At 37.4% G+C, this 15,205-nt stretch overlaps 1 protein-coding gene across 4 annotated transcripts in view; it reads right to left on the bottom strand.

The window, feature by feature from the left end:
• LOC141543689 (maestro heat-like repeat-containing protein family member 1) overlaps positions 1-15,205 on the bottom strand; it is an 82,376-nt gene that overhangs the window by 5,333 nt on the left and 61,838 nt on the right. For 3 of the 4 annotated variants that reach the window (XM_074269295.1, XM_074269297.1, XM_074269296.1), the window contains 11 exons: positions 14,739-14,893; positions 13,682-13,808; positions 12,715-12,908; positions 11,496-11,633; positions 11,141-11,258; positions 10,507-10,647; positions 8,278-8,451; positions 5,216-5,374; positions 4,599-4,721; positions 3,673-3,778; positions 3,083-3,148 (listed from right to left, as the gene is read on the bottom strand). In XM_074269295.1, the coding sequence (XP_074125396.1) occupies positions 3,083-3,148; positions 3,673-3,778; positions 4,599-4,721; positions 5,216-5,374; positions 8,278-8,451; positions 10,507-10,647; positions 11,141-11,258; positions 11,496-11,633; positions 12,715-12,908; positions 13,682-13,808; positions 14,739-14,893 (1,501 nt within the window). Of the gene's footprint in view, positions 1-3,082; positions 3,149-3,672; positions 3,779-4,598; positions 4,722-5,215; positions 5,375-6,777; positions 7,671-8,277; positions 8,452-10,506; positions 10,648-11,140; positions 11,259-11,495; positions 11,634-12,714; positions 12,909-13,681; positions 13,809-14,738; positions 14,894-15,205 lie in introns of those variants that run through there. The other variant, XM_074269298.1, reaches the window with a different exon arrangement.

Raw genomic sequence — 15,205 nt, 5'->3', positions numbered from 1 at the left:
TCTCATCTCCTAAAGTGTAAATGTCCCCAGAGTTCCTTTCTAGACTTTCTTCTCTCCTTTCTGTACTTTCTTGCTTGATGGTTTCATCTGCTTCTATAAATTCAATTAATACACCTATACAAATGAAACTCAAATCTACATATAAAGCACTAATCCTGTCACTAAACTCTAGGCCCACAATTCCCAACTGCCTGCTAACCTTTCCACCTGAATTATCCAGATGAAACGTCCAATTCAATTTATGCAAAGGTGGAAGCTTCCCTCTGAAACTTATCTCCAACTTCCCTATTTCTTTGATGGTACCACTATCCTCCAACCATCCAAGAAATTTTTTCCACTTTCCCTCTCTGCTATGCTTTCTCCCAATCCAACCAATCCCATAATTCTTTATATCATAAAATCTCCTGCATCCTTCCCTATCTTTCCATTGGGTTTACATTCTAATCTAGTTCAGATCCTAAGTATCTATTACCCGGAGTGTTACAATAACTTCTTAATTTATCTCCCCATCTCCAATCTCCACTAGTCAACCCCCACAACCTCCCAAATTTACCATTCTTCAAATGGAGGTTAGCAAAAACAACTTTCCAAAGACATAAAACTAAACATGTTATGTCTCTTCTAAAATTTTCAGTGGTTCCCTATTACTGCTGAGATAGAATAAAAATATATAAATAACTTAGCCTACCTTTACACTAATCACTCTGTAGACATTTAAGGATAAAAGCTTAAAAATGAAAAGTAACATTTTTATCATAGTGTTTTAAAATTTACAAAGAAATTTCTTTATAACAACTCTGAAGATATTATCCATGTTATTATTTCTAGTTTACAGACACAGAAATGAGTCACCCAGCCCAAAAATGTCAGAATGAGAATGTCTCCTCACTCCAGTTCCAGCACTCTTTCCCACACCCCACTTTCATGGTTTGGTCCTTGTCCTTGAGTCATTTATGGCTTTCAAGGGAAGATGAGATAAATGCAAATGAAACAGTTAAGAACTGTATGTTCTTAATGTATTATGAAATACTAAAATGTGTAATTTATACAGCAAATTCTGTAGGACTTCCTAGAAGAGAAGCCAATGTGATTTAGATAAGCTTTCCAGAGGAAGAGGAGAACATCTGTGATGAGGAGGATGCCTAGAGGCTTCCCAGAGGAAGTGATACCAGGTGAGAGCTTTGGATTAGGATTTTGAAAAGCAGAGTTGGAAGAGAAAGCATTTCAGGCATAGGATACAAGCTGTGTAGATAGATAGGAGTAGAAAGCATCATGCTGAATTCAGGAATACTTTGGCCAGACTACATAGTGTTTAAATAAGTTCTGTCAATTCTAACTTTACAACACAAGCGTGAGATTTGCCCCTTAGAAGAACCAGAGAAAGCTAAGGAAGTCATAGCAGCTCTCCCTCTTTTTCCATTCTCCCTCCATTAATCAATCAAGCAATAAACTTTTATTACGTTCTTGCTATGCACCAGGCATCCAACAGGAGAGAGAACTTGCAAAAATATACAAAATAAGTTACATCCAAGACAAATAGGAAATAATTGAGAGAGAAAGCATTGGAATTAAGAAGGGCTAGGGACAGATTCCTATATAAAGTAGGGTTTTAGTTGGTACTTAAAAGAAAGTCAAGGAGGTCTGCAGTAGAGCAAAAGAAGGTTGGGAGACAGCCAGAAAAAATGCCTGCAGCCAAGAGATGGAATCTTGTTTGTGGAATAGCCGGAAGGTCAGTGTTACAAGATTGAAGATAAAGTATGGGGAGTAAGATGCAAGAAGACTAAAAAGGTAGGAGAAAACTAAGTTATCAAGGGTTTTGAATGAACATCAAGCATCATAAAGCCCATCACCAAGGCAGAAGACATGGAGGATGTCAGAGGAATCTCTATTGCAGTAGCTAGAAGATGTCATCTCTCTACAAGAACACAGTGTGGGGCTAGAGGGCTTAAACAGAGATATCATATTCCAGTGGAAATAGGGAGCCACTAAGTTATACATAAAAATGCCTGTAGGCTGCATATTGACTTGGTTTTGAAATGTTTTCTATTTTATTTTGTTAAATCTTTATATTATTATATAATATTTAATTAAATATATACTGATTTTGTTAAATATTTCACAATTACATTTTAATCTTGGAACTTGGGAGTATTTTCTTAATCTTTCCCTTTGAAATTGCCTCTAGTTTATCTTGTTATAGTTTATTGGCATAGTGTTGGTATCTTTTTTTTTTTTTTTTTTTTTTGCCTTCCTTTGTATTCTTGATGTTTAAGATAGTGTCTAGCACAGGGAAGACACTTAATGTGTATTGAGTGACTGACTCTCTGTAATGAGCTGCAATGGGAAGTCTTAACCTGGGAGTCAGAAGACTTGGATTTTAGATCCAGCTCTTCTGCTTACTAGTTGCTAGAATTGTTTGAGATATCAGTTCTTTCATCTATAAAATGGCAGGATTAAACTAGGACTGGACTAAAGAATTCCTAGAATCCCTTTCCAGTTCCAGAATTATTTAACTTTCATGTAGAAAGACCTCGAAGAAAATTCAAGGATTAAATAAGGGCAGGGCTAGAGGATTCCGAGAATCCCCCAGTTCCAGAATTATTTAACTTTCATGTAAAAAGACCTCGAAGAAAAATTCAAGTTTCTTCAGATAAGACTACTTGAAATAACAATTTGCATTTAATTTCTTTCAATTAGTCAATAGTGTTTATGGAACAACCATACTTTACCAAGCCTTTTTAATATTGCTATGAGAAGAAGACATTTTGATGCCTTTCTTTGAGTCATTTTTCTATTTCCCTTTCTATTCTGGATGTAGTGAAAAGAGTGCTGAACTGGAGACCAAAAGCCTCATTTGTGAAACTTCAGACCCAGTCATGTCATCCATCTTGATATCAGTTTCCTCATCAGTAATACCAGGGTAACACATTTTGTGCTTTGTTTCTCACAGGAGGAATGGTAAGGAAAAGTTTTGATAAATTGTTAAGTGATATAGAAATGTGAGTTGTTACTTTATAAGTCACAGATAATCTTTATTCTACCCTTTGGGCTAAGTAATCTAGATCATTTTAGTATGTCTCACCATTCAGCAGCTGCTCTATATCTTCTTCATCTATTTCATTCATATTTAGTTTCATAACAGTTTGTCCTAAAAATAAAGCAAAAACAAACCAAAATTGCTTCTGAACTTGTCCCACCCATTTGCCCTTTCCTTTACACTTCTATGAAAAATTCAAAAAAACTAAGAAATGCTCAGAAGCTAAAATATCAGTGACCTAACTAAATAACCTTTTCTTCCCACAACTCCTTAAGGAAAAAGTTTATTCTAAGACATTTAGACTCATGGGGACTCATTCACAGAACATTAGAGTGGGAAGAGGTTTAATGACCATTTAGCTCAATGTTTCTTGAAAAGTGAAATCATCTTCCAAGATCCCTTTCAGCTTTGTATCTATAATACTACACTCTGTAATATACAAAAACCAAGGGTAAAGCTTTCTTGGAAATAGGACCAATTTTATAAATTGGGACAAACTCAGGAAAAGATAAAGTCAACCAAACTATAATATTGTTCAGTATTATTCATCTTACAAAAGGGAATAAAATAAAAGGAAGGGGGTGAGAAGAGAGAAGTTCTGGAAAGTGGAGACCAAAAGAGCAAGTTGACTTTACCTATGAATGTGATTGCTGCTGCCCGAATGAAGGGCCGTGGGCTCTTTAGGAACTCAAAGCTCTGGAACAGTAATTTTCCTACTAGCTGACTTTGATTGGTGCTGACCTGTGGAAGCAACAAGGGATGATGCTGGCCCTCATCCATGGGGGAAGCTGCCTTTCAGAATATGTGACCACAGTTCTCTCTGCTTTTCTTCAACCGACATGTTTTTTTCATTCCTCACCTACAACTCAACACCTTTAAGCCTATGCTTACCCCAACTTTGATATCAAGATTACCTTGGTAAGAACTACATCAGAAGCTCTTAGCTCTGTCATATGTCCTCTAAATATTAAGTTTACATCTTCATGTTTTGAATCCTGGCACTCCATGGAACCCATGGATGGTACCCATGCATGATCTTTCAAATCTACATGCTTTCCTAAATCTTGTCTGACTACATGATTACTAGGCTTCATTTCCCCAGATTGTTGTTCTTTCAAACATTATCTAATATACCTGAATTCTTGCTTTCTGTACATTCTTGATTTCTGGTAAATATAAGTCCCTAATCCCCAGTTAGTGTCTGATGTCTGAATACCATTCCCTGGTGAGTTCTTCTATACTGTTATCTATACACTTAATATAACACTGTCAGGATTACTGGGGAAGCTCAATAGCTAACAGTGAGAGACCAGCTAGCTATATTACAGGTCAGGAATTTTATAAACCCAAAATTTATGAATAATGGAGAATGGAGAGTTAATGCATGGAAGAACAGAGGAATGGAGCTTTGAAAAGTAGAAGAGGAAACAAAATAGTGCTTTTTGGTTTTTTAATCCCCTGTTTGCCATCTCTTTCCCTACCTCTCATACCCTACTGTGTGTCTCAGAGTCCTCTCAGCTAGCATGGTAGCTGTGACTTAATCAGAGACTTTTCCACTCACCAGACATTTGCATGTTTCTTCCAATATCTTAACATGGTCAGTTATGACTGTGTTTTGGAATGTTTGCGTGAGAGATGTCCAGCCAATCCCAACAGCCCATTCAGTCAAAGCTTTTCCACAGACCTGTTAGATAGAAAGAGAAGAATCCCAGGGGCTTTCCAAAGGAAAATCCTTCCATAGACTGTCATAGCTAAGGCAATAAATGACTTAGATAAAGGGTCAAAGAACTTGGAATGGGATGATAGAACAGAAGACTAAGTATGAAAGACTATATATCAGTGGTCCTCAAACTTTTTAAATAGGGGGCCAGTTGGAGGGCCAGACTATAGTAAAAACAAAAACTCACACTCTGTCTCTGCCCCTCAGCCCATTTGCCATAACCCGGTGGGCCCCATAAACATTCCCAGTGGGCCGCATCTGGCCCATGGGCCGTAGTTTGAGAACCCCTACATGTGATGCCATGGACAATGAATTAAAACTGGATGGGATGGGTATAGACCTAGAGATATAGGGGTGAGATACATGGCCAAGACAAGAGCCTTTGGCTTTCCCACTGGCAAGGACAGAGAAAGAAAGGTAATATGACCTGTAGTCTGAAAGGGAAAGATAAATCTCACCTTGGCTACCTCTGTGTTATTATCTTGAATGCTGATCAATAGAGGAACCAGAAAACTGTAGAGTGCATTTCGGGTTTTAGGGCCTGGTCTGAACTTGTAGACTTGATGCAGCATGTGGCTGAGGGCAGAGGTGGCTGAAATCCGTACTTGGTCCCTCTCCTGCCATTAAGGAGCAGAATGGAAATGTCCAGGTAATAGTTCCCTATGGCCCTGCCCTGCACAGGTACAAAACTCCCACAGCTCTCACATTATTTTCTACCCCTTAAAAATACACTGGCCACTTCTTGTGTATATAAAATGTTGGACATTACTCACATATTCAAAGCTTCTGTGGCTATTTGTCCAGATAATTAGAGCATGGGACAAATGGGCCCAGTTCCCTTAGAAGTTATAGCTGTAGATTGTACCTGTAATGTACCCAGCCATCTAGGTATAAGTGACCAATGCTTACAAAGGGGACAGATATCAGTATATGTATGACTATTTGAAGTGTGTGTCTTACTGTCTTGGAGACTTGGAGAGTCAGCCCTTCATTTGAAAACAAATGTCAGTATTATATATTTCATTCTACATAATGTCATCAATATGTTTGTCTTAGACACTGAATCAAAAGTCTTGAATATTGTAATGTAATTTAAAAAAAAATTTTAAGCTGCCCAGAACTTCTGAACATAGAAAACAAAGTGCCAATTTTTAAAAAAGCAGTAAAATGCATCCAGAAAGAGCAATTTGGAATTATACCCAAGAGTTATAAAATTGTATATACCTTTTGATCCAATAGTGTCACTACTGGGCTTGTATCCCAAAGGGATCATAAAAAAGGGAAAGGGACTCACATATGCAAACATATTTGTAATAGTTTTTTTGTGGTGTCATGGAATTAGAAATTGGGTGGATGCCTATCAGTTGGGGAATGGCTGAATTTGTTATGGAATATAAATGCAATGGAATATCATTTTTATAAGAAATGAGAAGCAGGCTGATTTCAGAAAAGCCTGGAAAGACTTAAATGAACTAATATTGAGTGATGTGAGCAGAACCAAAAGAACATTGTACACAGTAACAACAAGATTATATGATAATCAACTATGATAGACTTAGCTGTTCTTAGAAATATGATGAACCAAAACAATTCCAATAGACTTGGGACAGAAAATGCCATTCACATCCAAAGAGAGAATTATGGAGAGTAAATGTGGATTGAATTATACCATTTTCTTTTTTTGTTTGTTTTGTTAATTTCCTTTTTCTTTTTCTTGGTTTTTTTCCCTTTTGTTCTGATTTTTCTTCTCCAACATAACAAATATGAAAATATGCTTAAAATTTTTATACAAGTATAACCTATATCAAGTTGCTGACTGTCGAGGGGAAAAGGGAGGGAAGGAGACAAAATTTAGAATGCAAAATCTTACAAAAATGAATGTTGAAAACTATCTCTACATGTCATTGGAAAGTTAAAATACTATTGGGAAAAAAAGTTTTTTTTTTTTCAAATTGCCTCCAGAAAAAAAGCAAAACAAAATTTTATGCTACAAATTCCAAGACACATAGTGATTAAATTTAACAATTCCACTGACAAACAATAAATGCTGAAGTGACCCAGACAAATACCTTCAAATATAAAGTATTTATATTTGACAAACCACACAAGACTAGTATGTGTCTACTAGAAATAACAGGAGGGAATGGAATAATGTGTTCCAAGGAGCAAAGCAACTCAAAATTTTCTATTCTTCAAATCTATTTCACCATTAATTTTTAAAAAATGGACCTCATATCTAGCAAATTATCAAAGATGACAAAAAAATGACAGTAATCATGTTAGATAGATTTGGGGAAGATAGGGATTCTAATACATTGGTGAATCACTACAACTATGTTGGAAATCAATTGGAATTATGCAAATAAAGTGACAAAAATGCCCACATTCTTTGAGCCAGATATTCTATTACTATTATATCCCAAGAAAGTCTATTATAAGAAGAAAATACCCTATATACTAAAATATTTACAACATCATTTTTTGTGAGAGCAAATAATTAGAAATAAAATTGAAATTCATTGATTGAGGAATGGGCAAAGAAAAGTGGTACATGAATTTAATGAATATTTCTGTGGCATAATGACAGATGTGATGAATATAGAGAGTCATGAAAAGATCAACATGAATGGATGCTGAGTGAAGTTAGCATAGCCACAATTATGTGAAATGACTACAATAATGAAAATGGATAGAATAACCAGACACTCAAAAGAAAAAATCCAAAGTGAATAAAGAACACACACAATTCAAAAGAATAACTATTTAAAAAACACTCCTATCCTACTGCTTTACAGAGAGGTCCACAAGTGCTGTACTTTGTACATATTGTCAAAATTTTTGATGTATTGATCAATTATGCTGATTTTTTCCTCTTTCTGTGTTTTTAAATATTATTTGTTATATAAAAGGGCTCTGTGGGAAAAGAAAAGAGAGAAATATTAGGGTAAACTATGATGATGTTAAAAAGAGAGAGAGAGAGAGTTTTTAAAGAGTGTATTATTAAGTATTTTCTCCCACTGAGTTGAGATTTCATCTCTCTTCTAGTCCCAACTCTTGTGTGTTCTATATTCCAAACTAAAAATATATATTCCCCTCAGCAATTATTATACTGCTTCTTTTGATAAATATTTTTGCTTTCTCTTTGTGACTAATCTTTTTTTTCTATAATAAGGATAATGTGGGAAAAATTAGATCAATCAAGGTAAAATCACCCTCTAAGTCTAGGGTAGAACTATTTCCTTTGCACTTAGTGACCAAAGTGGCTTCTAGCTTAAATCCCAACTAGACTGTAAACATCTTATATGTAAAAAAGGAATATAATCCCAAGTGCTATATTTCTCTTGAAGGTAGAAGAATGAAGGAATAATTGACTTGCCATAGCTATGTCCTTAATATCTACAAAGATGGAATTCCTCTTCCCCCTGGCTATAAAGTGGGACATTCCAAATCTATCTATAATTTCTTGTTGTGTGTGAGCCATCTTGTCCTTTATCACACAGTCTATAACTGTTACACATACATCATTGATGAGGGGTCGTAGTTGGTTGGCGATACTGCAAAAGGCCCTCTTGGTTACAATTCCTTCTGCATAACAAATGATATTGCGTAGTCCCTTCACTGCCTGCACTGCCACCAGCTCCTCCTCTTTCAGGAAACTCCGAATGATTGGAAGTAAAGATGCAAGTGTCCCTACCTGAAAGGAATAATGGAGAGGTTATTAATTGCTAGGAGAATGAGCTTCACTGTGAGCAGAATTAAGTGTTATAAAGAAGATTCTGAGTGAACTAGTAGAAGCTTAAGAGCAACTATATGCTGGAGAGATTGATAATAGTTTAATCAATATTAATCAATAGTTTAGCAACTAATTAATATAGTCAATCCTCAATAGTCCAATAATTAATTTTCATGATTTCAAGCCTTAGCATGATTTTATTAGTAACCTCATTTTAACTTTCTTGTTACAACCATTAGCCCTATGTGCAGTAGAGGAAAAAAGGGGGGGAGTGATGCATGCAAGTTTGTGGATTGGCTAATATCCTATTAGTCACTTTACTGGTCTTATTCATCCTACCACTGTAAAAAGCTTCTGTGTATTTGTTGTATATTTTCATTGTTTGCCTTTAAAATTCAAGTTTTGTGCTGCAGTTATGCCCCCAAAGCATGGTGTGAATCCTGTGGCCTCTTATTATCTTCCAACAGCAGTGTCTAAAATCTCAGCAATTTTTTCCTTGGTTTTTAGAGGACAGCCAAGATAGATATATAAAATTGTAGTATATAGTACAACATCCTCATATTACCATCTGATAGACTAGGTAGAATTCAGGTTTAAAAATGTTTTAATTGTATTTGCCGTACGGTATTCATGGTACTAGGAGCAACTATGTAGATAGTTGATTCTTCAAATCAAGAATATCTAAGTTTTAAGTCTAGTCTCAGACACTAGTTGTTGTGATCCCAGTGGACAATCATTTAACACTGTCTCAATTCCTCATCCAAAAAATGACATGGAGAAGGAAATGGAAAACCACTCCAGTATCTTTGCCAAGTAAATCCTAACTGGGCTCAAAAATGGTACACAACTGAAATTATATAAAAACATCATTTATAGTATTGTAGATGTCATGTGTTACAAGAAGTGAATTTTGCCTGAAATCATTTTTTTTAATTGAGATGTTAGCACAAAATACCATTGAATTCTAGGGAATTATTAGCAAGAAAATATTTTGCATATTACCATTTTTATTTTGTATGTTGCATTTTATGGGATTTTTTGTGGTTACTGTATTAGGAAAATTACAAATTATCAGAATTAATATTTTATTATAATAAATTTATTTAGTTAAATCAAATTAATTAATATTACATTTATTATAACAAAAATAATATTTTATATACAATTTTATTAAAGAATTATATGTAGAAAAGTGTATTTTCAGCAATCTATAACAAAAGATTATTGTTTTTCTTGGTTGTGGGAACCAAATCTTCTCTTTCCCACAAGTTTAATGTCATGTGAACCTTCATGTTTTTTCCTTTACTTCTTTTTCTAGGAACCTTATCCATGCAAAAGTTGAGGACTAAATAAGATGAAAAATGGAAGATATAGTACAATGAACCTGAGAATTCAGAGCTTGAGAGTTTGAGGGTCATGAAAATAGAGAAATGGGGCTTTTAAGGATTAGAAATTAATATGTACTCATAGAATTATTTCATGTTTGGTCTGGAAGGGATCTTAAGAGTTTCTCAGCTCCTTCTATTTTATGCATAATGAAACTGAGATGATCCTAAGATCATAAGAAATGAGCATAGAGTTCATCTAGTCTTATTTTTGTATTTATAGATGGAGAAACCAAGATCCAAAGAGCATAAAATGACTTATCCAAGTGGTTTGGATAGTGTCAAAGCCAAAATTCGGATCTAAGTCTCCTGATCCCAAATCTAATGTTTTTCCTACAATATCTTGCAGTCTATGATTTATATAACTAATTAATGGTCAGAACTGAGACTTCCAGTTAATTGCTTTTTCCACTACATTGTGGATTATGACTTAATCTAGTGGTTAAAGAGTTTCCCTAATCCTAACTCTAAATCCTAACCTATTGGGATTCATATTCACATATGCCACTGACTCTTCCCAGATGTAGCTCTGTTCCCATTCCATATCTGGAAGACTCTACAGTAGGGAAGTCTCCTTGAAATGAATCCCCTTTACTCCAACTCCCACTCTTATCCCATCCTCTCTTCTCACCTGCCCTGGATGCAGTGCTAGGTTACTGATTCCCCGAAGTCCAATTTCTTTCATGATGAGATTGGGTTCACGAATCCATTTACTTAGATGACTCAGAAAGTTTTCTCCCAAAGTCTGGGCCACTGATTGATGCCAGAGAAGCTGTGAAAGAAAACCGATAGGAATGGAAAGAAAAAGATAATAATAATAAAGTATAACATGTCTCTGGGCCAATGTGTAAACTGAGGCTGTATCTCTCTTTTGCCTGCCTCCTCAAACTATACTCCTGAAGTCCAAAGGAAGGGAACCTCCATGTAGATATTCTGATTCCCTTTTTCTTTACCCTCTCCCCCACAACCAAGAAACTTAGGAAATGTAGACTGACCTGGGATTAAGGGTCAGTGTATAGAAATGGTAAAAGGGCACAAGAAATAAATGACAAAGGATACCATGAGAGAATGGAAAGTAAGTAGATGAGAACACATAGGGTCCCAATTTAGAAACAGTCCAGCCCATGTATGGATTAAAGCAGGGAACTAAAGAGCCAGGTGGTCATGAAGACCTACTCAGATTCTGGGACTCCCCCCCAAAAAAAAAAGGTCTGAATGTCTCTCCTTCCTCTCCCCCATTGTGGCCCATTCCCTCTGCCTTTTACCTGAACAAAGCAAGCCCTAGCCATGATCTTCTGCCTGTCTTCCACACTGTACAGGAGTGGCTTGACTTCCCTCATGACTCGATGCAGAATACTGGGGTCACAGTTCCTCACTAAGCCACTGGGATGGGATAGAGGAGTCCAAGGGTTGCTGGGAGGGGGGAGGGCAAGGAGACAGGGCATCCTGGAAGGTGACTGGGAAATAGAACAGGGACTGGGAAATGGAAGGGGTAGTGAGTTGAGAGTTCAGGATCCTGAGAATCTGGGATTAAGGAGAATCAAGAATGGCTGGGGTTCAGATAGCAGAGAGGAATGAGGAATGAGGGAGCTGGCCAAGGTACTGAGGACCAGTTTTCACCTTGTTAACTCAATGACTCCCATGTAGTAATATTTGGGACTGGATAGCAGATCCCAGCCACGGTATTGGTCAGTATGGGACACAACCTCATAGTATTCAGCAGCTATCAACATGATCTTGACAGCCTCCAGTGCACAACTGTAAGCCAAAAGGAAGAAGGGATGTGGAGGTGACTGACTGCATCCTATCCTGTGTCTCTCAAGATCTCTAAATGTCTCCGTTCCTTCTTTCCCTCTAGTCCACATCAGCCCCCATGTTCTCCTTTGTCCTTGTCACTCACAGAGGAAGTACTCCTTCTCATCAAGGCCAATCTCTCTATGTGTAACTTTGATCCCATCTTCTCTATGTGTTAACTCCTTTGATCATTCGATCTCTCTTATTCAATCTCCCTTTTATATCTGTATTGTGTTTTATTGCTACAAACCTTTTTATCACATGTATAAGAATGTATTTGCTCCTTAGAATTATTATAACTAACAATGACATTCCTCCTCCTGGTTGTAAATTGAACTTTTATTTTCCCCATTTTCTTAGAATCTAAATTGGCATTCTACACACAGAAAAACATTGGGAGGCCATCATGCCCCTAATATTGGCTAGAATAGATCTCTTTAGGAATATTCTGGCCCACACTGGTTACCATTTCTGTTTATTTAGTTTATATTTATAGCACCTATACATAGTAGGTGCTATATAGATACTAGCTACTATTTTTATTAATATTCCTGTCCTAAGAACTTTGCAAATATTATTTTATCCTTACAACAACCTTGGGCAATGTTATTATTCCCATTTTATAGTTGAGGAAACTGAGGCAAACAGGATTAAGTGACTTCCCAAGTCACATAACTAGTAAGTGTCTGAGGTTGGATTTGAACTCATCTTTCTGACTTTTTCTTCTGTTTTCAATCCTAAAAGACTCAAAAAGCTCTTATCTCCCTAACTCTGACTTCAAGATAGTTCTCCCCACACCCAAATGATCTCGCAGTGCCTGGGATCATAGGAATAGGAACAAAGATTGAACTTGTAATTCCATTGGTTTGGGAACCTTTTAGTACTTCTGCAGTGTAAGTTGCCCCTTTTTCTGCAATTGTCATCCTAGAGAATTGGCTGGAGTATAGAGAGGTTAAGTAATTTGTGTCAGTTTGAATTGAATCCAGATTTTCACAGTTCTGAAACTAGCTTTCTATCAGTACACCTGCTCCAAAGACCAGCCTACCTGACAGGGTCGAAGGCCTTGCTCTTGGTGCCCGACATGTCCTCCCTACGGTACACCACCATGTTCTGGGGGACATTTTGCTCAATTACCCAATACACATGATTTAGGACAGCCAGCAGCAGCCGAGGGTAGAGCTCCAACAAAGCCAACTTGCATGTTGTCCCCGAGAGCATCTCACATAGGGCACAGGTCACCTGGGGTGAGACAATTGGAGTTTGGATGATGGGATTGCTTAGGGAGAAAGAGAATCAGCCAAGCTTGTGTTCAGCTAGAAAAAGCTTCATCCCCTTCCATTTAGAAAAAGAGATTCCCATTTCTTCCCATTACTTTGCCCATTGACAAAATATGATCCTCCTCCTAACTCAGCTTAAAGATGACTGACTGATCCACTACCTATTTCCTGGAATGGAAAAAAGAGAAGGAAATACATTCATCCTGCTTTCTTTTCTACTATCTGGTCTAAAATGTGATTTGCCCAAAGTGAATGGGAAAATAAATGGCTTTGGAAAGCTTTCCTTAATTCCATTTCCTAGTCACCATCATCTCTTCCCTCTGTGTTATACCTTAATCAGTCATGGACTCAGGAAACCTAGATATTAGTCACCTGCTCTTCCATTAACTTGATTTATGATTTTGGACCTATTACCAAGCTTCTTTGGGCCTCAGTGTGCCCATCTGCAAAATAAGACTGATTATACCTTATTGGGACATTCTGAGGACACAGTGAGGACCCTTGTAAAAGATTAAAAACACTGGAAGTAGACTGTATTCATAAGATCACTATCATCTCTTCTTTAGCTGATGAAATCCTAATATCACTCTCGCTTTCCCTGGGTTTTTTCCCTCTTTCCTGACTCCTGGCTGCTGTTCCTAGTTCTTCTCCCTTCTCTTGACACACAGAAACCAGCTCTCTAGAATGATTATTTCCCACCCTCATATATATTCAGCCTTTATCCCTTCAACTAACAGCCACAGGACGGAATGACATCTCCTGCTTAGGGTGCCGTTCTTCCAAGATAGATATGAGCAATTGCAGGACATTGATTGTGGTCTTCCTCCGGGTGCCAAACACTCTCCATAGTTCCATATTGATTCTGCAGAATCCAATGATGCACAAGTTGTACAATGTGGTGGCTATGTTCCCTGATCCAGCCCCAGACCCATGAGGAGGAGCCCTGATGAGGGGAGGGAGCAGACAGGGGACCCTGATTCTTGGAGACAAATGGTCAAGGGAGACTCTAAGAAAAGAAAGGGAGAAAATCCAAGGCAGCATTATATAGGGAGACAAACAATGAAATGTTGGGGTCTGGGACTACACATTAGTACAGTTGGTATCAGACAAAGATAATCAAAAGAATTGATTTAATGCTCATATGGAGTAGTCTAACTGGCTTTTATTGGTTAATGTTAGGGACAATGACTTGTCATGTGTCTGCTCTTTGCTCTTATGCTGTATTCTGGCCAGCACCACCCCCATCCTACCTATCATATTAAAAATACATAGTATAGTATAGTTTTTTTTTTTTTTTTTAAGTTCTCTAAGTAGAAAACCTAGGTTATATCCTTCCTCTGATATTCACTGTGTGACCATGGCAAATTACTGAATCCCAGATACCTCATTTACAAAAGATTCTATTAGTACTATCTACTTCAAAAGCTATCAATATGTAAAATACAATCTAAATGCATATTGTTGCTGTTATTTTAAAAGAATGGGACTGAAGGTACAAAGCCCAGGGGATAAGAGATTAGGAGGATCACTGTATTTGCTTAAAGGAAAGTATGCTGGGGTAAGGTTGAATAAAAAGTTCTTAGTGGCAAGGACTAGGTTTTTGCCTTCCCCTAGTCCAGTGCCCCATACAAGTAGACACACAATAAGTAATAAGTATATTTGATCTCTGCCAAGCCATTTAAACCCTCTTTAAACCATTTAAAATCCTTAAATGAGGGGGTTAGATTAAATTTCCTCCAAGGTCCTGTGATATCCACTGTAGTTAGGGGGGGAATGTTGAGGTGTAAGTTACCTTTCCCAAGGAAGTGGCCGCTTCAGCAACAGGGTCATTACATTTTGGGCGTTGTTGCCTGCTAGGGAACACATGGCTTGCAGCGTCTCTCTCCTTGTGGCTGGTTCCAGCTCGGATCTGAGTCTATCATAGATGCCATCCACAATTTGATCAACCTGGAAAGTGAAAAAGAAGGCAGAGAAACCTAATTATTCCCTCCCTCCCTCGCAATCTAGAACCTCTTCATCCCTTTTCTGTTTCAATCTAGATCCCTTGAGGGGCTCTCAGAATGATTCTCAGCACCAAGACCACCCTGGAACCCAGCTATCCCATAGTTACCAAGGGACCCCTTAAGTTTCTAGGGTCCGGTCTGACATCCAGAGCCTATAAGAACCCCATACCCTTCCAGCTTCCCCAAGGTAAAGGACTGCCAACTAGTAAAGCAGATGCCAAGCAGAACTCAAACTCAACACGACAGTTCTCAATAC

The sequence above is a fragment of the Sminthopsis crassicaudata genome, chromosome 5 (assembly GCF_048593235.1).
Source record: "Sminthopsis crassicaudata isolate SCR6 chromosome 5, ASM4859323v1, whole genome shotgun sequence".
NCBI lineage: Eukaryota > Metazoa > Chordata > Mammalia > Dasyuromorphia > Dasyuridae > Sminthopsis > Sminthopsis crassicaudata.
Note: the sequence above shows the minus strand (reverse complement) of the source record. Positions and strands in the feature narration are given on the sequence as shown.